Source organism: Athene noctua, chromosome 3, assembly GCF_965140245.1.
Source record: "Athene noctua chromosome 3, bAthNoc1.hap1.1, whole genome shotgun sequence".
Classification (NCBI taxonomy): Eukaryota; Metazoa; Chordata; class Aves; order Strigiformes; family Strigidae; genus Athene; species Athene noctua.
This window is the reverse complement of record NC_134039.1, coordinates 46,781,393-46,803,303: the sequence shown is the minus strand read 5'-3', so window position 1 is coordinate 46,803,303 and position 21,911 is coordinate 46,781,393. Positions and strand designations below refer to the sequence as shown.

General features: G+C 44.1%; 1 protein-coding gene across 1 annotated transcript in view; it reads left to right on the top strand.

Moving 5' to 3' along the window:
• Positions 1–1,712: 1,712 nt before the first annotated feature.
• The window catches only part of TRHDE (thyrotropin releasing hormone degrading enzyme), a 221,298-nt gene continuing 201,099 nt past the window's right edge, over positions 1,713–21,911 (top strand). The window contains exons 1-2 of the mRNA XM_074902853.1: positions 1,713–2,606; positions 8,170–8,443. Of these exons, the coding sequence (XP_074758954.1) occupies positions 1,774–2,606; positions 8,170–8,443 (1,107 nt within the window). The 5' untranslated portion in view covers positions 1,713–1,773. The remainder of the gene's footprint in view (positions 2,607–8,169; positions 8,444–21,911) is intronic.

The following is a 21,911-nucleotide window of genomic DNA, read 5'->3' as shown; positions in this document are numbered from 1 at the left end:
ATTTTTTTTTTTTTTCTTCACCATGGAAAATAAGGCCCTTATTCTGCAAATTGTTATGTACGCATTTAATCTGACACAGCATATATTCCCATAGATTCCACAGGATTGAATGCCGTGGATAAACACATCTGTAACTGCTTACAAGACTGGAGCTAAAGAGCTTCAAAAAAGAAAATGAATGAAGATAGTTTTTTAAGTATGCAAGCAAAATAAGGGGAACAGGGATGCTTTCAGACGTTGATCTAGATCCTCCCTGTGTATGTTAATTCTGTGCTTCTGCAGTTCCTGTGTGAAAAAGTTTGGGGGCAGGTGGAAGAAGTGGGGTCAGATTCAGTAATTCAGTTTTTCCAGACCGGGCTTCACTCCTACGACTGCTCAAGCCACGTGTTGGTGTATCACCCCGGGCAGCGTTTAACACATCTTAAATCCCTCCAACGGAGAAGCGCGGTCCAGCCGGCGCGGGCAAGTGGGAGAGCAGGAGTGAGAAGGCTGTCCCGCGGCCGCGGAGTAAGGGCAAGGGGATTTCTGAAAGTCTCAGCCGACACTTGGAGAGGGTTTTTTTTTCTCGGCATATTAATCCCATCGATTTAAGTAGGAGTATTTATCCTTTTTTTCGGCTCCATCCCCGCGTTAGTATGACAGCGCTATTGTCGTCCAAGCCGTAGTCGGCGGCTCTTTATTAAGTCTATATAAATATGACACAGGTACCGGCGTTCAATATTTATGTGGCGAGCGCGCTCACACGCGTATGACCGCGGGAAACCCCGCGGCGCGGAGGCTTGGCAGCCGGGCAGGCGCCCCGTTCCCGGCGCAGCCCCGGCTCTCGCCCTCCGCTCGCCCCGGCCGGGGCTCCCGCCGCCGCCTCAGCGACCTCCCCCGGAGCCGCCGCGTGTGACACACCGGAGAAAAGCCTCCCTCGTCCCCGCGTCGCCCCCGCCCCCCGCCCCCGCCCGCTCCCCCGGGGCGCCGCCGTCACCGCCGGCAGCCGGAGCAGCCGCTGAAGCCGAGGGGCGGCGGGGCTTGCCGCCTCTCCCCCTTCCCATCCCTTCCCTTCCCTCGCTCTCTCCGGTGCCTATATATAGCCGCCGCTGCCCGAGCCAGCCGGGAGACCGCTCCGTACCTGCAGGAGGCACACAAAACCGGAGAGGAGCTGCGCGGAGTGACTCTCCGGAGCCAGCCCCGCCGGGAGGAAGAGGAGGAGGAGCGGGAGGAGAAGGACGGGCCAGGCCCGGCGCCGCTGTCCGGTGCCGGGCGAGCCCCGCGGGGGCGACCCCCCCTGCGCGGCGGCGCGGGGCGCGCATGGCTCGGGCGCTGCCGGGGCCGGGCGCGGAGCCCGACCCCGGCCCCGGCGCCCGGGGGCGCGGGGAGAGGAGAGCTCCCTGCGGACGGCGGCGCTAGCGGGGGGGCTGGGGCGGCGGAGCCCTCCCCCCGGGCGCCGAGGTGCGCTCGGCGGCATGTGCTGAAGTGCCCCGCGGAAGCCGCTCAAGTTGTCTGCGCAGCGCGGCCCCGGCGGGCGGGCGGGAGGGCGGGCGGCGGGGAGCGCCCGCCGCCGGCTTCTGCCCCATCCCGTCCCGTCCCCCCGCCCGGGGGCCGTTCCTCGGCGGGGCTGCCGGCAGCCAGGGTGATGTGGAGCGCCGGGAAGTGAGAGGCGGCGCGTCCCCCACCCCCCCCGCCCCGGGCTGAGAGCCCCCCCCCCGCCTCGGAACCTCCCATGCTTTCGGGGCCCCCTCGGGGGGCGGCGGCCCCGCGGGAGACGGGGGCGGCGCTGCCGTGATGGCCCTGGAGGAGAAGCGGGAGAAGCACCCGCCCGTCACCCCCATGATGATCGAGGAGGAGGCCGCCCTGCGGAACGGCAGCCGGGGGCTGCCGCCAGGCCCCTGGGCCGAGGCGGCGGGGCCGAGACCCCGCACCACGGAGCGGCACATCGCCGTGCACAAGCGGCTGGTGCTGGGCTTCGCCGTCTCCATCCTGGCGCTGCTGGCGGTGACCATGATCGCCGTGCTGCTCAGCGTCCGCTTCGAGGAGTGCGGCGCCGCCGCCGACGGCCCGCCGCGGGCCGGCGGCAACGGGAGCCTCTCCGGGGCAGCCCGGCAGGCGCCCGGCGCGGGGCAGCCCCCCGGCCGGCCGGCCGAGGAGCAGGAGGAGGAGGAAGAGGCGCGGGGCGGGGAAGCGGCGGTGGCGGCGGAGGAAGAGGAGGAGGAGGAGTGGCAGCGGCGGCGGGAGCTGCCGCCCTGGGCCCGGCCGCGGCTGCCGCGGCACCTGCGGCCGCTGCACTACAACCTGATGCTGAGCGCCTTCATGGAGAACTTCACCTTCAGCGGGGAGGTGAACGTGCAGCTGGAGGTGCGCAACGCCAGCCGCTACATCGTGCTGCACGCCCACCGCATGCACATCGAGGCGGTCCGCGTGGCCGAGGACAAGCTGGCCGGCGGCGTGCGGGTGGCCCGCTCCTTCCTCTACCCCCCGACCCAGGTCTTCGTCGTCGTCCTCAACCGCAGCCTGGAGGTTCAGAGAAGTTACAACCTCAAGATCATCTACAACGCCTTCATCGAGAACGAGCTGCTGGGCTTCTTCCGCAGCTCCTACGTCCTCCACGGCGAGAGAAGGTAGCGCAGCGCCCGCGTCGCCCCAACTCAACTCGGGCCGAAGTTGGCGGCCCCCGCCCCTCGGCGCCGAACTTCGGGCGGGCGGGGCGGCGCTAGGACCCGGCGGGCCGCGGCGGCGCCAGGCGGGGGAGGCCGCGGGCTCCGCGCCGCCCGGCGCCGGCGGTTCCGAGGGGCGCGGGGCTCGGCCGGCTGCCGCGGGGCGGGGGTCGCCGGGACGCCCGGCCGCTCGGCGAGCGCAGGCCGGGCCTCGCCTCCCCCCGCCGCCGCCTCTCCCGGCGGGGGCCCCCCCACCCCCCGCGCCGTCCGGCCGCTCCTGAGGGCCGGCGCTGGGAGGCGGAGCTGCGGGGGCTCTCGGGGGCCGCCAGCCTTTCCTCCCCTGCCCGCTCCGCCCCGCCGGCCGGGCGGGCGGTGGGAGGCGGCGGCGAGGCTGAGGGGGTGTGTGGGGGCGAGCGGGGCCCGGGCGCTGCCGGGCGGGGGGAGCCGCCTGGGTCGGGCAGGGCTGCGGGGCGGCTGCGGGCCGGGGCCGTGCGGGAGCCCGGGCTGGGCCGGGGTGAGCCGGGGCCGGCGGCAGGTGAGCGGAGCGCTCCGCCTGCGCCCCCCCCCCCCCCGCCTCGGGCGGGGACGGCGGCGGGTCAGGGGGTGCCCCAGCGCGGCTTAGAAACGGACGGTGGGAGCGAGTGAGCTTCCAGGGGTGGCACGAGTGAAACCCACCGGCGGCTCTGCCCCTGCAGCCCGGAACGGAGGCTGCGGGGCGGTTTGATGAACGCTGCCTCGGTGCCCGGCTGCCGTGTGTCCTCGTGTGACGGCCTCGCCGGGTTAGAGATAGCAGCGTGTAGGGGAGCGGAACTTCTCTGCTGTTTTGTTTTTATTTCATTATTTGAAGAAAAAGGTGGTGGGATGTGATTTCACGTAACGCGAATAGTTTACTCCACCTGGTGCAGCCGGATCGCTGCAGTTTACACCCCGTGACAGGGCCAGTTAAACCTGGCCAGTTTTCACTGTTCTCATGCAGATCTCGATTTACTCTTGTTATTGTAGCCCTTGGGTCTCTGTTGAGGCCCTTGTTACGGTAGGCACGGTCGCTGTGGAGGCCCCCTTTGAGGCAGTTACAGAGGCTTTTTTAAAGTAGTTTTTTTCTCTAACCACAATAAGAATTTGTAATAGCAAAGAAAGATGGGGTGGACTTCTGGATAGTTTTGGCATGTTTTATCATTGTAGTATTAGGTTTTTTTTTAAGCTGCCCTTTCTTGAAACATCTATGAAGCGTCAGGCTTTCTCTTACTGTTCCGTACTGCAAAGTGAAGCAAAGATTTTATAGTTGGAGGAACTGGGCAAAAATACAAGTCAGAAAAAGAGTGCTTACCAACTCAATTAAATCAACAGCCCTTTTATTAAAACATAGTTTCATTACTGTGATTACTGACGATTTTAAACAGCCCGATGTTAGAATTGCAAGCAGGATTGAAATTAAGTTTGTGCAATTTATCGTCACAGTGAAAGAAAATGGAAATTTGAAAAAAGATGATTGTAGGAAAAGATGTGGGTAAATGCCTTTTATCATGGAGGGGTGAATGACTGAGGTAATCAGAAGTTCTTATGGACTTGCCTGGAATTGGGCAAATCTGAAAACAAAATACTGTTAGCAGCAGGGGGTATCATTCACTTTACAAACCCGTGGAAGTATTTAAGTATTTTTCTTGTGTATTTAGGCTTTAGGAATAATTGAAGTGTCAAACAGGTGTGGCAGTGACACTTCTCTGAAGTTACTGTACCACACTTCGGTACTGATGCCCCAGTTAGGATTTAAAAAACAACCAAAAAATGCCTGTTTGCTTTTTGAATCATCAAGATAGCTTAAGACACAGTGTGGAAGGCGATAGTAAAATGTGTTTCCCAGTACTCTCTGTGAAACCTTTCAGAAACAAGTTGCTTTGTTTTTATGTACTTGAAATCATCATAGTGGGCAAGATCCTTACCTTGTGTAAGGTAGCATTGTTATATTGAAATCGGTGGCATTTTTTTCTTTACACCGGCTCATTTATATTTCTTTCAGTAAAACGTTTTTAAAACTGTAATCAGTGCCTGGCTATAGTTTAAGGTGTTTAATAGAAGTACATTTTTTTCCAGTGTCTTAGGCTTAACGACTCACTTCAAGTTTAAAGTAAATAATACACATTCTAAACCACGGCACTTCTTTGTTCCGAGCATGCTTTTGCAGTGTAGCAATTTGCATTTTGATTAATAACTAATTTTTAATGTAATACATATAACCATTTGTAGTCCTTAAACATGGATGGCTTCTACTATGATAGACAGACAGGCTTCTCTCATGCTCTGAGAGACCTTGATGTTCCAACAGGGCTTTAGCTTTTTGACATCTTTATATCTGATTAAAATACAGCAACCTTGTTGGAGTAGCAGTTGCTATAAAAGGGTCTAAACCATCATTTTTCACATTTGTTGTACATGAGGGGTGAATAACTCTGGTGAACTGCAAGGCTTCACAAACATAGTAATGCCTTCGCTTTATAATTTTTTTCTTAAAGTTAGTTCATTTTCTGTGGTCTTCACAGGTGAAAGTCATAAATCAGCCTGAAATGTTGATAGCCGCATAAAAGTATTTATTTTCTTACTGCAATCTTTGCTAGTTTAATTGAAATGTAAAATGCAAGTGATATGCTACAAATTTACTTTGCATTATGTGCCAGAATTTACTGGCAGTAATCAACAGACATTTAATACAGAGCTACTGTAGAGTACTGTAAGAATATGCACACATAGTTTAAATGAACATCAAACTTTGGCATAAATGAAAAGGAAAAAAAAATCTTACATCATGCAGACAAAACAAACAGACATATTCTTCCATCTTATAACAACTAAGATGTCAAAATAGATAGGTTGTTGAGGAAACACATGTCTTCCTTTAATAGATGAGGTGGAATTAAAGCACCTGCAAATTACTGCCGTGGGTATGCTGAGAAGACAGGCTGCAAGGCTGTCATTCCCAGAAGTACAACTTTTTATGGGGATATTTTGGGGAATTGGAGATAAAAATGTCAGTGCCCAGAGAGGTGTGTAGAGATATGGATGAAATTCTCAGCCCGCTCTTCACTTTTGGCATGCTATAAAAGTTTTGCTTGGTTTTGTCTCCTAACACAGAAAGAAATAGATAAACACAGACAATGTTTTGGGTTTGGGTGGGGTTTTTTTTGTTGTTGTTTTTTATAAACGTTTAAGAGTTTAGTCTTTGGGAAGCAGTTTTTAACTTTTTTCTTTCGTGTTGAGCAAATCGATGTTTGATAGTAATGCACATTATAAATATCACTCTAATTGGTAGTTGATGTATTTTTAGTATGAAATATTGACTGCCCAGTGGTTGTCCAGTTACATGTATGTGGATATATCTATCTGCGCGAGTGCAGAAGATGCGGAGTTTATCAAGTTCTATTAGCCTGGTGAAGGGATTGTTTCGATGGTCTAAAACATAAGTATTAGAAGACTACTGATAGGGTCTGCAAGAAGTGGAGTGAAAAACCCCGCTTCCTTATTTAGAGGGTGTTGGATATATGCAGTATTCCTTAAGTATGCATTTACATGTGTGTCTGAGCTCATTAAAATTGTTAATTGCAGAGGAAAGTTCATTATTCTTGCTTTATTAGTAACAGGCCAGTACAGATTTTCGTGCTCATTTGAAGCTTCTGTCGATGTTTGTAGCTGTGTAGAGTATGCCTAGAATGCAGAATCAGGTCCACTTGAAATACTTTGCATATAAGTCAAATTGCTTTGATTCATTTAATTGGCTAATTTGGCTTTGTTGCAGTAGTGCAACTCCATTGAGAATACAGAATTTTGTTGGATTAAGACTGGAATACCTGGCACCAGCTTTATGCAGAATTAGGATTTTAGTAATCCATGTTTTATAATGAGACAAGAAAAATGTGATGTGATTAATTCCTTCAATAATTTCTAGCCAAATAAGGCTTTTTATTTTAGACAAAAGACCAATGGTAACTGCTTCAGTGGTGAAAATTTTTTTCACGTTTTAAAAAATTTAGCCTTATTTGAAAGAGGTGATAATTTCCCTGGAAAACATACATCTAGTTCTCTATCATGCATGGATATAGCAAGATAAAAGTGTAACATTTCAAGAAGTTTATTTCTTTTTTTTTTTTTTTTTTGTAAAACAATGCTCCAAAATATGTATAATATGCAAGAAGTTTGAGAAAAAGTTAGATACCTTATTTTCCTTATAGACTACATATTCTTTTTCCTTTGGTGTTAGTATCATACTGCAGAATAATGCTCCTAGACTGATTAATAATAGGTGCCACCGTTTTCATTATATCAAATCTATCCACCCATCCTCTTTCCCCCAGAGGAATAACAGATGATTAGTCAACCTCTAAAATTCTGATAAATGTTTACCTGGTATCTAAAATTGCATGGTTATTTCCACTGATGGAACCTTGGAAAGTGAGACGTGAATCAATACCACTCAAAAAGCCTACGTATGTGCTACCTTTACAGTTGCATAGTTGGCTCATAGTCATTTTCTCATTCTGCATGCCGCCAGTAAATATTCTTATCAAACCCCATAATTCAGCCTTTGAATTGTAGCTTCTTGTTTCTGCAAAGGGATCAATGCACCTGAGTTTTCTCCAAATGTGTAAATATAAGTCTCTATCCATGAAGGTTCCTGTTCTCCATCTGGATTAAAATCTCTGTTGTTCCAAAGAAAAGAGGTACAGATTTTACTGTCAAACTAAAGCCTTTCCATTCTATACACTGTCATAGTAAATATCTTTTCCTCCTTCATAGATTTTTTTCATAATTTGACCCATTAGCTGAAAATGTCAATTTGTTCTCTATAAAATACACCAGAAAAAAAAAAAATGACATGTAGAACAACGGTGAACTATTCTCTGCTTGTTTAATTGTTGCTTATATTTGTAATTCTGCAAAGCTCACAGAATGGGTTTTTGGTCTTGCAGTCACAGCAGTGCTGTATAGTAGTGTCTCTCAGACCTACATGCAAGCGGTACAGAAGTAATCAGCAGTGGAAAACAATGACCCTCTTGAGTGCACTATGTGACCGTAAGTTTTCATGTCCAAAGAAAGGTGAAGTGCCCTGTCAGTGTTGGAGGGCAGACTGAACTCCCTGAAGTCTGTTAAATCCTAGTTTGAACTGAGGACTGTGCTTACTTGCTTTATATCGTATAACCAGTATTGGCTAACTTTTTTGCATGTATTGATGAACAAAACTGCTGCTAGAACCTGAAGCTTGCTATGAGGCAAGGGATTATTTATTTAATGTCAATGTGGTGTCTGCAAATTTGCAGGAAATTGGTAGACCGTTACTTTATATCGGTTGTGTTGCACTATAGGTAGTAAGGAAGTGATAAAGCAGTGTTCAAACACTGTATACTTTGTACAGTTTGGTTTTTTTTTTTCACCACCCTTAAGCCACAATAGTCAAGCAGTATCTTATATGGTACATCCATGAATCAAATGCTGTGCACAGTTAGTAATGGCTTTTTTTTATTGCTTGCTTCTTTTCTAGGTTTCTTGGTGTTACACAGTTTTCTCCTACTCATGCCAGAAAAGCCTTTCCTTGCTTTGATGAGCCCATCTACAAGGCCACTTTCAAAATCAGCATCAGGCATCAAGCAACTTACTTATCTTTGTCCAACATGCCAGTTGAAACTTCTGTCTTTGAAGAAGATGGATGGGTTACAGATCACTTTTCACAGACTCCACTCATGTCCACATATTATCTAGCTTGGGCAGTGTGCAATTTTACATACCGAGAAACTGTCACCAAGAGTGGAGTAGTTGTAAGTATTTCTAATGTTGTATCAAATACACTTTGTTATTTTGAAAACACTCCCTTTTGTAAAGGATCATAACATCAAGTACTTAAAGTATTTTCTTGATTAGCATTCCTAAAATTTGCCAGTTTATTTAATGATAGTGTGTATTCTTTGGGACATTTTCTGAAGGTTTGTCAAATGTTTTTGGTTTGATAATTTTTGTAACTGATTAGCTTAGTAGGTGTGATTGTCTGATGACATTTTAAACTTTTAAATACGCCGTTTCACTTCACTTTGATTTTTCTTGGGAAGTTTTCTCTTGTTTTTCCTGTATCCTTTTCAATACCAGTGTTCATGGGACTTTATTAAAAGAAAGCAGCAATACTGGCAGGGTTTCCAGTCTCCTTCCTTCACTACTGACGTGTCCCTTGGTGTGCTGTGTGCTAGCTCAGGTGGCTGATAAGTAATTCCTATCTTAGATCTCTTGCTCAGGAGCAGGACTTTACAACCTATCAGCTCCCTGTGGAGGTCTAGGTTGATGGAAGCACTAACTTTCTGGAGCTGTTGTTTCCAAATATGGCATGATTCCAGGAGTTATGCCATGAAAAAAAGAGAGAAAATCCTTTATTTATGTCAGTTTTGTTTTTGTTTACAAATATCAAGCTCAGAACTGTATAACAAGCCAAAAACATACATGAGAAATCTGTCAACTTAATAGAATATTTCACAGTGCTGTCATCTTGATTTTTTCAGGTGAATGTGCAGAGAAGCCCTTCCTTCTTAGTTACTGTGAATAACAAAACAGAGTTGGTTTTGGAAGCAGAGGTCTAGACTGCAGTTTAAGCTGTGTGCCTGAGCAGGGGGTGTTTACCTTCTGCTTTTGCAAATGCTCCATTACTGTGCTGTAGCCAGGGGGCACGAGGAGAGACTGCAGGCCTCCCTTCCGTGGCTGATAGAGCTCAAGGAACACCTCTGTAACCACTTTTAGCTAGCCTAAGCATTGAGCTGCTGTGGAGGGAGCTGAACCCACCTTCTCTGAGCCAAGGGTTTTCTTTGGCTTTTGTGTGCCAGCCCTCAGCTCTCTAGAGCTGTATGATACATCTGAAAACTGACCTGAAAAAATAAATGAAAATGTGGTGAGTTTTCATCCAGATCAGTTCTCTGATCCAGCTTTTTGTGTGGCTGCCAAAGCCCTGGTACAGATTCAGTTCTGTGCTGTAGTTGTGGGAGGGTGGACCCACGATAATCCTCTGCATTGGCATCCCTCACTGAGGCCATACTGAAGTGATCAGGAAATGAGTATTATTTTTTATTGCTGGTACAGTGGGGTAGGACACTGGGGAGCCTTTCACTTCTCCCCAGCCCTTTTATACCAGGGCCAGTAGACTGTGACACTACCCTCTGGCCCCATGAAAGAGGAAGAGGATGCATGGCTAGGAAGTGGTTCTCTGAAGTACTTTAACTTGTGAGTGTAAGGATGTGGGAACTGCTGTGGCAATGCTTGCAGTCCCAGTGATTACCTGCAATGACTGAAAGCTGTTGGGTTTCTTGCTGGTTTTTTTTTTGGGGGGTGGGGGTGGGGGGCTGGGTGATGGGGCCTTGGTTTGGGTTGTTTTTGTTGTTTTTTTTTGCCAGGTTGTTTCTTTATCAGTTTAGTGAGTTGAATTAATTTAGAAAAGACCTCACAAGTGCCAGGGCGAAGAAGTAAGGAGGGAGAGGTGGATGCCTGGTTTTTAGTGTTGGTACCAGCAGATTAATTATCTGGACAAGAGGGATTGCTCTTGGGATGAGGAATTGGGTGCCTCTGACTGTTCCTATAGTCAGAGGAGTGTTCACTGGCCTGATAGAACAGGCTGAGATATCAGGCCATTTCTTACTCGACCAGTACTGAAACAGACTTCCGTCCAGGTAGGAGTTGATGGCTTCCTTCAGCAGGTGGAATACATTACAATGGATTTGGTCTTAAACTAAGAGTGGTCTGGTATTTTTCAGCTTTAGAAAACACTGGTTACTTGAGATTCTCCTTTAGCTCTAATAAGATGGAAGTATTTGGTGTATAGTCTCGAGTTCCTTGTGCTCTAATACAGTGTAACACTTGCAAGTTTGTCATACATAATACTACCTTGTTATTTCACTTTGAAATGTCCTAGTCTCATCTGAGAAATAGCTGTAAGCAGATATGTGCAACATGGGGGATGGACCTCAGGACCCATAGATTTGAAAGATACAGCCTACTTTCTCTTTAACTCGAGGAAAATCTTATTTTCTTGTAGTGTTATTCAGAGCTCATATGCTGTAGATTTTTTTTTCTGCTTGAATGCTATAGACTTTTGCTGCTTGAGTAGGTTTTATACCCTGAAGACAGAGGCATACTCATGTCTTACAGACAATAATTGATAACTTCCTGCTGTTCTCATGTTTGGCAAAACTGTTCTCAAGACTTTAGGTTTAATATGAATCCAAAGAGAAAATCCAGGTATTAATTTGTTAGGAATTAATAGAGCCTGGTAGTTATGCTTGAGTCTGGACATAAATACACATGCTCCATTGCCTTGACTATACTACTACACAGAACTTTGCCAACAATTATCCAGATCAGTGGGTAATCCTTAAAAAGACTTGAAGACCAAAAGCCTACACAGATTGTGATAGTCTCTTATCCCATAAAATTGTTCAGTTGATCTAGAGTTTTAGTTCTCATTTTTTTATAATGCCCTTATCACAGAAGTATATTAATGTCCAGGAATACCAAAATAGTTTACGCAGAATTATTGGTTAAATATATCTTGCTGTTTTCCAGTCCATCTGTGATCTTATCTTTAATTGTTGTTCAGTTTTGTTGAAAGAGTATCTTTTAAAGTATGAGCTCATGGCAAAGACTTCAGAACTGTGTTTATTCAGATGAATTGCTGAGATAATCCATCTTTTTGAGTCTTTTGTATTGCAGTCCCAGGAATTCATGGACATTACCGGGTGAATTTGAAATTACCTGAATCTTGGCACATGCTATTCTAAACTTCATGGTTTCCTCTGAAGCTGCTTTTTTACTAAAATTTAGTTGCTCCCATATCCATGGCAATGAATGTAATACAGGTAAGTTTGCTTCTCAAAAGGAATGTTTAGGAAGATTAACTGAACCTACATACTGAACCATCTTGATAGACCATTCCTTGCTTTGGGGAATCTTTCTTCAGTTGATGCAGCGTGTATTGTATTGATTTTGTAGACGTATAGTGGACATCTCAAAGACTTCAGCTTGCATATACTTTTGGCACTTTCATGAACCTGGTTTTGGTACACAAAACATTTGGGGAGGGGAGGGCTGTCCTTTCAAATTTTGTCAGCATGTTAATGATTAAAATCTCACCTCTCTTCCTGCTGACCAGCCTTACTAAAGGTCAGGGGTAGATAAACTCCCCAAGGAATAGAAGAAACAGATTAAAAGCAGCTTTGTTCCTCAAAAATGGCTGTGTTGTTTAGTTTTTCTCAAAGAATGACATTGACCTCAAAATTAATTTTAGCCTAAGCATGTGACTCAGTATAAATCCAGTTATAAACAGAAGCTGACTTTTGGAAAGCTTAGGTAGCTAGTCAAAATAGGCAATCCTATATAATTCTCGCACACATGAAGATGTTCTGTGTTTCATATACCAAAATTAATTTGGAAAGGGGAATTAAGCAATGCTTTTCTAGGAGCACAGCTCAATGGATGTGAATCATTAGCATAACTTTTTAGTCCATGTGAGTCTGACCAGAATCCCTTCCAGAGCAGGTAATTTAAAAGCAGAGTTGACTTTTTATATGCATTACAGGTATATAGTACATTGTTCAGATTTGCCTGGGATTACAGGAAATCACTGCAGTTGCCTTTGCCTTTGGTCAGGGGCTTGATTCCTATGGAAAGGACTGTGGTGCCATTATCTGTGCTGCTGTGAAGTAGGAAGCGGTATAGTTCTATCAGGTTGCTGCCTGAAGTAATGCTGTATTGAGGGAGGAGGGATACCCTTATAAGGAGCTTTAGCTGATCTTGGCATGACTCTAGCAGTTGTTCCAGGTGTAGCTGGTAAAAATTATGGGATCTGTGTACTGTCATCTTTGTGCAGTGTAACAATCCAGAAAACTTCACTTACGTTCACATGCTTGCTTGCTTCTACTCATATGTTGTGTTTCCTAATCATACCTCTTACATATGTTCTTTGTCAGTAATAAAAGCATAATATTGCTGGCTGGATTGTAATGCCTGTCATATCATCTCTGTCTCTTCATTGTCTTTTATCTGTGCTTTCAATCCACCAGGCCTTTTCCTTCTGTTGTTACTTTATTTTTGCCCTGTCTGGATTTATTTTTACTGTACTTCATGTTTAGCTGTACTTCTGTTCTCCAAACCCTCTGTTTCTCATTCCTTTGTCAAGGTGGACATGGAAACTCACTATCCTGCGTTCCTTCTCACTGTCTCATACATCATTTTAATTCCTTTTTTTCCTGCTAGTTCTTTCTCTTTTCAGTTAGTAGAAGGAGTGAATGCTCAGGGGCAAAGCACAGTTTATCAGTGGAGGTGAATGAATTGCTGGAAAGAGATGTCTTGGGCAGATTCATCTGCTATTCACTTTTGCTGTGGATGGGGTGTGGAGATAGGTGTGGAAATAAAGTGGTAACTGTCAGACTTAAAGTGTTTGCTTCTTGTCAGAGGGAGTATCTGCCGAAAAGAATAAGGTGTGTGGAAAGGAGTGGAGTCAGGAGGAATTGTGGGTGCAGGGGTTAGAGCAAGTGCAGGCAGTGCCAGAGCAGATGGGAGTGAGCACCAGTGAAGGGAAGTGGCTATCTGTCTGGGTGGTGGTGAGTGGGAGGAGGAATGCAGATGGAAGACAGTGCTGAAAGGAATTCTGCGTGGTTTCACTTTTGCTACTTCTGCTCCAATTCCGATTGTTGCAGCAGGTGTTGCAGGACTGGCAGTGTGTGGGCCTGACCACAGCTTGGTCAGCATCTCAGGGTAGGACCTCCACCGGCTGGCTGAATCCATGTGCATTACGTTTTGAAGAGACCTCTGCAACAGGGGACGTGTTGGCTTCAGTTATATTAAACATTGCTGTGGAGTCATCGGTGCCGAGTAATTTGTCATGATATAGAGAAAGACCTTGAGGTTAAGAAAGATCTTATGAGAAGAGTCATACCACAATAAGGCCAACCTTTATTGCTGTACTTTTGTTTTATTATTACTTTACCTAAGATGTAATTAGAGATCACAAAGATAGAGTGGTCTCAAAAATGGAATCTATGCAGTAATAGTTGTTTGATTCTGTACAAGTGAAAAATCATTTTTGCCCACGAAGGGCTAGTGAACAGAGTCACTTAAGCAGAGTTAGGTCAGAATCAGTGCATGTCCAACAGTTCGTGTTAGTTTAGGTCCAGCACAATGGGATCATGGTTTTATATTTGTCCTTAAGACAAGATGACTGGAGGTAGTGTAGTGCTTCTAGCAATCCATGAGATGCTGAAGAGCTGGACTGGGCATTCCCTTGTCTGCAGTGCAGTGATCAGTTTGAGGAGACTGAAGAGCTGACTTTCATTAATAGTCTAAAAAAATATAAATCAAGTTTAACAGCTATTCAGAATAACTTTTTCCCCAGTGGTCTGTCATTTGTTAGTTGCTAGAAAAAACCAAAACGATCAGTTCTCTCTAAAATAACTCTGCACTTATTGTGCAGTTCAGCCTGTAGCTTTTAGAAAATTATTCTGTATTTGAAAAATATATTAATATTTTTATATGATAGCAGTAATGACCTCAAGACCAGGCATTTTCTGTCAGTTAATGACTACCTGGGTTAAAGGCCTGAGGCTCTTCCTTAGGCCCTCTCTTCTGCTGCTGGTTATTAACTGCCAGCATAGTCTCTCCATCAGTTATTATTTATTAATCAGTATTGAAGCAATTATACACCAGATAATTCTTTGTGGGTGAGCAAATTGGTTACTGCAGAGCGGTTTAGCTATTAAAAGTAGAATTAGTCCTCAATTAAAATTAAGTTTTCTTCCTCTGCAACCCGAATTTAGTCCTGCTCCAGAGTTGAGCTCTACTTTGCAAACCCACCTGTCCCTGAAAAGTAACTTTTGTTAGCCCATCACTTACCACTGGGAGGCCGCATATGTATCTGATAAACAGGTAGCAGCTAACGGAGGAAGCACCAGGTGTATTTCCGAAGCCTGGTGCGATGCAGACTTAAAACGTTTAATCTTTGTATGTCCTGGAATACTGCTCTGATAGTGATACAGTGATACCCACTTATTTTCAGTCTTCGTTACAAATGTCCCACTCTTGCCTTCCCCAAATTAGCTTTTATCAGACAGTTAAAAATAAAATGCCTGTTGCAAAGAACATGTTGGGAGGTATGCAGTTATACTGAGCTAGAAAAGCACACACATGAACATAGATAGGCGTGTACGTGCTTTCTTTTGCTTGTATGAAATTTTCTCTGTAGTAACAACAGCAGGGCTGGTTCTACAAGTACCTTTTACTCAGTTTGGTGCTTACTACTGTGAATTGTTTTAGTTAAGTGGGAAACTGTAACACAGTACATTAGTAATCTAAAGAAATCACAGCTTTTTCAGATTCACCACATCAATATTTGTTTACCCATTCTGTTTCAGGTTTGTATAATGACTTCTAGTTTATTAATTTTTAAATGCTGTAGCTACAAAATATGCTAGAAACAAATGAAAACCTATGTGATCAGCATCCATGCTAAACTGGATATGCCAGGGAATCTGTTAAGAACATAAATTACAAACTTGCAATCCATTATTATTGATTTCTGGTTGAATTTGCAAGTCGAATGCACTAGGAAAACACTGTACATGTATTGTGCTTACTCCTTTAAAAAATGCTCTCCGTCAGCACTTGTAGTGCATGCAGTATTTAAATGTGATATTTGTTTTATTAACAAACTCCCAAATGCACTCTGCAAATAATATCCTTGAGTTGAAAGATCTGAGTTTGGGAACATTGTTTTGTTTTGGTTTTGGCTAGGAAGACCACCTGTAAGTATCTTCTGGCAGTGGTGTATTTAACTTTGTATGTAGTGGCAAGGTGACTGTTGAAAAGCACGGTTCAGTTTCTTGATTTGTGGTGACTTTGTAGGTGTATGGCTTGCCTGCAATAATGGGGAGCAGAGAGAGAGAGAGAGGCAGCACATGTGATTCTTGGTCTGATGGTTGTCAGAACAGCATCCTGATTGCAATTCTGTTTCAGCCTGTAGCTGCTTCATCTCTGGTCTCTTCTGGCTAATGAAGAGAAAGAAAGGTCTGAGACTTAATGCTTTCCACTCCTTCCCTGCCATTTACTCAGAGGAGAGTAGTATGGAGTCCCTGCACTTCCTCCCATTTCCCAGGTTACAAGCAGGGGAAGGAGGGAGCTGGAAGAGGAAAGGTTCTCTTTCTTTTTCCTTTCATGTGCTAATGAGCATATGCTTAGTAGTATGTACGTGACAACATAGCTCATAGTGAAGGCTGAACACTTGAGCTGTGCTCTGCTTTCTGTACTACATTCTTTCATGTTTCCTTATGCCTCTTATGTTCTGCTGTCATATTTGACTTCATTAACTTATTTGTTAAGGTCACTGTCCCTGGCATCAACATGATTTCGGCTTTCTGACATACAAGGAAGTAGCAAGAGTCTATTAACATGGTTCCTTAGAGTCATGCTTTTGCTATAAAAGCAAAAATGAAGTGCCGAATAGTCTGTGGGAGGCAACTCACCCCAGGACAATGTAAGGGTGAACACATTCCTGCACCAGCCTAAACATCTGTCAGTCAAACCAGTGTTCTCCCATATACCTACCCTAGTAACTGTGCTCTGTGCAGTGAAAGTGGATTACCCAGGCAGGTGACTTAGTTGACATCCAGTTGAGTGACAGATACAGTATTTGGGAGGCAGGAGAGTGATGTGTACTTTTATTTATTTATGGACCAGTTTCTCCTCCAGGGTTTAGGTAAGTTTTAATCATATTTTTTCATACAGGAACAAGAAATTTAACCTATTGGTCCCCAGTTTTTATAGCCAGTGGTGGGAAAGTAACCACTCATTTCTGAGATTCATAGCTGTTGCCAGTCCAACCACTCCTTTTCAGACAGTCATGTGTCGGAAGACCTTTTTTAGGCTTGCCTTTACCTGATATATAATTTTTTTTTGTGTTGGAAAACCGGCACAAATGCCATCTTGTTTTTTGCCTTTGTCTTAGTATTTTATGCTGCTTGGAGTAGAGAAAGGGCTCTATGGTTTGTGCTGTTACCCCCATTTGTACTAGTAGAGAACCTAATCTGATTTTTCTATGAATGTGTCTGTAGGGTTAACAAGACTCTTTCATTCTTCCAGTGGGGTGCTTTCACACTTGAGTTTTCTCTTCTGAAGATCTTTTTTTTAATCAGGTGCCAGAATGGCACAGCTTCATAGTGTAAATGTGCTTTTCCAGGGTCCAGCCTGGCACAGCCTGGCTTCACATGTCCCTCCCTGCTACTCTCCAGGGGTATCGTTTGCACAGGGCGAACTCTACATCTGTGGGAATAGCCAGGGTGACTCTTGACTGCCTTGTGGATGGGGGTCTCATTCTCAAGTTTATTCCATCTTGTAGCGGCTGCTGGGACTGCTCGAGCCCGTCACGTGGCCCTGTCCCCTGGCTCCCCTCCCGTGCAGTGGGGTGGGGACAGGCAGCAGAGAACCAGCCGCGTTGGCCTGGTTCCACTGAACAGTACCCCTAGGAGATCCTCTCCTCCAATCTGGCAGCTTTCGGGCTGCTGCATGCTGTTGAGACATAGCAAGAGCAGCCAGAGATGAGAACTGAGCCTGTTATCTTCTTATTTGGAACAGCATAATTTGAAAGCAGATTATGTTTCTCTTTGAAGGGTAAATGACCTAAAGTGTATTAAAAAAAGTTACCCCACATTGAATTGTCCTGAAAAATATTTAGTGATGTGTTTTGTTTCACAGCATGCAGTGAAGCTGTATGGCAGTGTGGGACAGAATGAGAAGACTAATACTGTATTTATTTGAAATGGCTGTGGTGGAGGAGGGGATAAGAAACAAAAGGTGGTTATTAGCATTCACTGGGGGCGCCTCAGAGGGTACTCACACTTTCTTCCCTCTCACCTTCCCTTTCCTGAGAGCAGCGGATAGTTTGGTAGTCACAGCAGCTTGGAACCTCAGTTAAGAGTTCATATCCTGAGGACAGCAAGCAGTACCTCAGCTGATAAAAGAAGGGAATAAAAGGTGGAGGAGGAGGAGGGGAATTGGATTCCTATGGATTAATTTCAAAGAAAGAAGTATACCTACTGAATCATTTGCATACCACATATGTGTTTCCTGTAGTTCTCCAGTCCTCTTGCTAATCAAATCACAGTCTGTGGTTGAACAACAGTACATCATGCTGTGTTTTGTTTTACTGAAAAGTGTGTCCCTATATCTTTAAAATTTGATAATGTTGTTTTAGAGTAAGTTCATTGTTACCCTTTAAATACCATGGGGAAAAAAGGGAGACTGATTTATACGTGGTGAGAAAGCTTAAAGTTTTTTTTGTCTGACTTGAGTAATTCAGATAGAAGCCCAAATCTGTATGTGGGAATGTCAGGGAATGATAACATGTACTGCTTCATTTGAAGTCATATGTATGAAAGCATATGCATTCATAAAATAAATACTTCTTTGCATCAGAGAAAACATAAGTACTTTTTGTTTGTTTGTTTTTTTTTTTTTTTTCTCAGACTAAAGGAATAATTCTCTTCATCTTCCTGAAGTTCTGCTGACTGGATTCAGGTGATGGAAAGGGAATGATGCCCAAACTTGGTTTTCTTCTCTTCATTAACCTTCATTTTTTATTCCTTAGCAACTCCATATGTTTAAAATGTGGCAGATATGCAGTTCTAGAGGAAGAGAACAGTAATCACAGGGAATATCTGATATATTTCATTCCACAATACTTTTACTGTATCACATTTCTGTGGTAAGCACCAACAAAGCTAGTAGTAGCATTCTGCCCTTATTTGGAAGCCTCCCATCATCCTATGCTCGAGTTGTTTTCATGCAAATATTTGTCCATCTACTTGCACAGAGAGTATGCTTCTGTGATGCATATAGTGTATGTTAGCCTTTGTGCTTGAATTCAAAACTCTTGCTATTCTAGTTCCTATTAGGAAAGGAATGTATATTATTTCTTCTCTATTCTCTTTGTTTCATCTGAAGGAGTACCTAGCACGGGTTTCTTCTGGAATCGGAGACCTTTCGCAGTTTGAGGTTTAGTTAGGATTCTCCACAGAACTGTGATTCTTAGTATGCTTTATTGTGATCTACTGTTCTACCCATGAAATGTGGAGTGGCATTTTCTTTTTGTGCTTGGCTTAAAAAACCCCCCACAAGGTTATACTTTACTTTCCTTGGAACTGTTTAGTGTTTATTCTTGAGCCAAACCCATTTGGTATGAACTGGAAATTTAGGCAGTTAATATGAGCAATTCTAAAATTACATTGCAGTCACCCATTGACCCTGATTGATCACACTTAAAGTTTTAATATGTGGAGGATTAAGAAATAGAGTAGACTCTATTAAGTTTTCTACTTAAAAATATTAACTTCTGTTGTGGACAGGCATAGCAATGAGTGTATTAAAGTTAATAGGCCCCAAGACAGTAGAAAGATGAAATCACTGGGAGTATGATATCTCAGTGTAGGAAAAGGAAGTTTGAAACTTTTCCTTATGTCTCTGTATCGCATGGCTTGTGATGATCCACAGAGGACCAGTCATTCAGAATTGCTGTGGGAAGCATTGTATGACTTGTCTGCCAAGTCAAGTTACATTAGCTCTGACCATAGTAAATGTGAGGCATACAGAGGAGATACGGTGGTAGTTTAGAGTTAGGAATCTAGTTCAAACCTTTTCAAAACAGTGATGTGGAAAGCATGATGAGACTTCAGAAGTTGAAAGGGGATGAAGAAAGACTCTCAGAAAGTTTGGGACTCCTTGGTATGAAACAATTTTGAAATGTCTAACTCATATATGAGAGCTGCTCAAGCAGCAGAAAAAGTTCAGCGAAAGCATAATTTAGGTATGGAAATGAAGATTTGTAATTTGCATGGCTACAATAGGGCATATTATAACATTTGTTTTTACTACAAAATACTTTGATGAGTCACACATGACTAGGAATGATTATACTACCATGAAGTATTGTGAGGATAAAAAGGATCAGTGAATCATAGTGCAGCTGGTAGTATAGAGTTGCCTGGTTTCATAGTTCCATTATTCAGGGGTTGATGGCTAAGAAGAAATATCTTGAGTACTGTTTTGTACACATGTATGTGCTTTATCAGCATTTAAAGTATTTAAATACATTTGATTATACAGTCTATTCCCTAATTGAACTCACTAGTACAATGATACCTTGCAGTACCTACAATGAGAAGTCCAGAAAAGAACAAAATTTCCATGCAGAGTCTATCTGCTCTGAAAGATGCTTCCTCTCAGATGCAGAGGAGATTTAATGATTTTTGGGGTGTTTTCATGAGGTTGAACTACTGTAATAGTTTGATAAACATTTGCAAGTTGAAGTGCTTTTCCATAGTTCCTGAGCTCTGTCACGTGAATTTGTACAAGCTCCCTTCTAACTGTCAAGCCTTAACCACAGATTTTCAAATAGTTTTCTTCTTTAGTCTCTGCTTTGTGGCATTTCATCACTTCAGACTTTGTCTTTCAGGTCCATGACTTCTGTGGTTTTTATTCAGTGGACCAAGTTCAAGTAATGTTGCTGAACCATACCTTGTGGTTTAGTGTTGTATATAACACAGTGTAGCTGAGAGCTGCTACTGAACAGAGTTGGTGTTGTGTCCCCCCCCCTTGCCTGCATGCTTTTGCTGTATCATTTCTGTCAGATGTAGTGATCTGTGGCTAAACAGTGAGCCTGTTCACTGCAATAATCCAAAGGGAAACTAATGGAAAATTTAATAACCTTTTGACTGAGCTATCTCACCCAGTGTGTGGATAGTCCATGAATCTAACTTGGGAGGAGGAAATGCATGGCTGTTCTTCTTAGTGATATGATGACATAACTGTGGAGTAAGAACAATATAAAACTGTCTATGAAATGATTTTTGCCTCTTTGACTTGTGGAGGTGTTGCTCTTTCACACCCAAGCTTCTCTCATTGTTACTCAAGTGAAAAAGTTAATGCCAGGTGCTTGGTATGTGTGAATTACATGTGAGAGCCTTCAGAGGGGTGAGATGTTTTTACTGTTTCTGTATCTGTACCTCACCTTCCCGATTATTTATTAAGAACCCATTATCAGTTATTTCCTGGAGTCTAGCTGGGTTGGTCACTATAGTTGGAGAAAATAACCCTGTATTATCCACAAGAAAGAGGTACTGTGCAAGAGACCAGCAGCCAGAGCTGGCCTTCAAGTTGTATTAGATTACACTGAAATAATCTTTTTTTTTCAGTCTTTTAAAAAACCCCCATGCTTATTGTAAAGAACAGCCGCACAGGAAGTATTTTATCGTATCCTATATGGAGACCAGTTTAGAGATAACAACCAGTGGAGTATTACTCCTAGATTCGAGCTATCAGTGACCCTGACCTGGAGTTATACATGGGCCACTGGTTTAATAGCCACCCAAGGACCTGCTCTCTGTGAATGTGCATTATCCATGTTGGAAACTGTTGCACTTTGTCCTCTGTGACAATTGGTGGCAACAAGATCTGTATTTTTCTTATGTGTCTTGTTTACTTAAATGCATTTATTCCACATTTTCATTGGCTGCTGCCTTCTTTTGCTGTGATGATCAGCGATTGGTTGTTTTTAATTTGCTTCTTGTGTACCAGTCCTGATTTTATAGATGGTTTAGATGTCCTTTTTCAGATCTGAAAAGTACTTAGTCTCCCTTTGTATGGGATTCACTTCCAATCTCTTCTTATCCTTATCACCTTTCTCTGTGCCTTTTAAGTTCTGCAGTGCCTGTTTTGAAACACTGAGTGAAAGAGAGGGGTGGTGCCACAACTGCCTGCAGTACTTGAAGTGTATATGCTTGAGTTTGTTCTGTGACATAATAATGTTTTGTTTTTTATTCTTTCCTTAGTCAGTTGTAACATTATGTTTGCCTTCTGAATATCTGCTGAGCACTGAGCCGATGTTTTCTGAGAACTGTCCACAGTGATTCTAAGAATTCTTCCCTGAGCTGTAGCTAATTTAGGCTGTATTACTATGTATATATAGGTATGGTTATTTTTCCCTATTTGCGATTCTTTGCACTTACCCGTGTTGAATTGCATCTGCTGTTTTGCCAACCAGCCACTCGGTGTCATGAGATTCACCTGCAGCATTTTGTACATATGACAATTCTGAATAATTTCGTACAGACTGCACACTTTTTCTGCTTATACGTCCATGTCAGTTCTGGACACATTCCTTATTGCTTGTCTCTGCTAGTGTGGCAGAAGAGTTAGTGACTAGCAAGAAAAGGG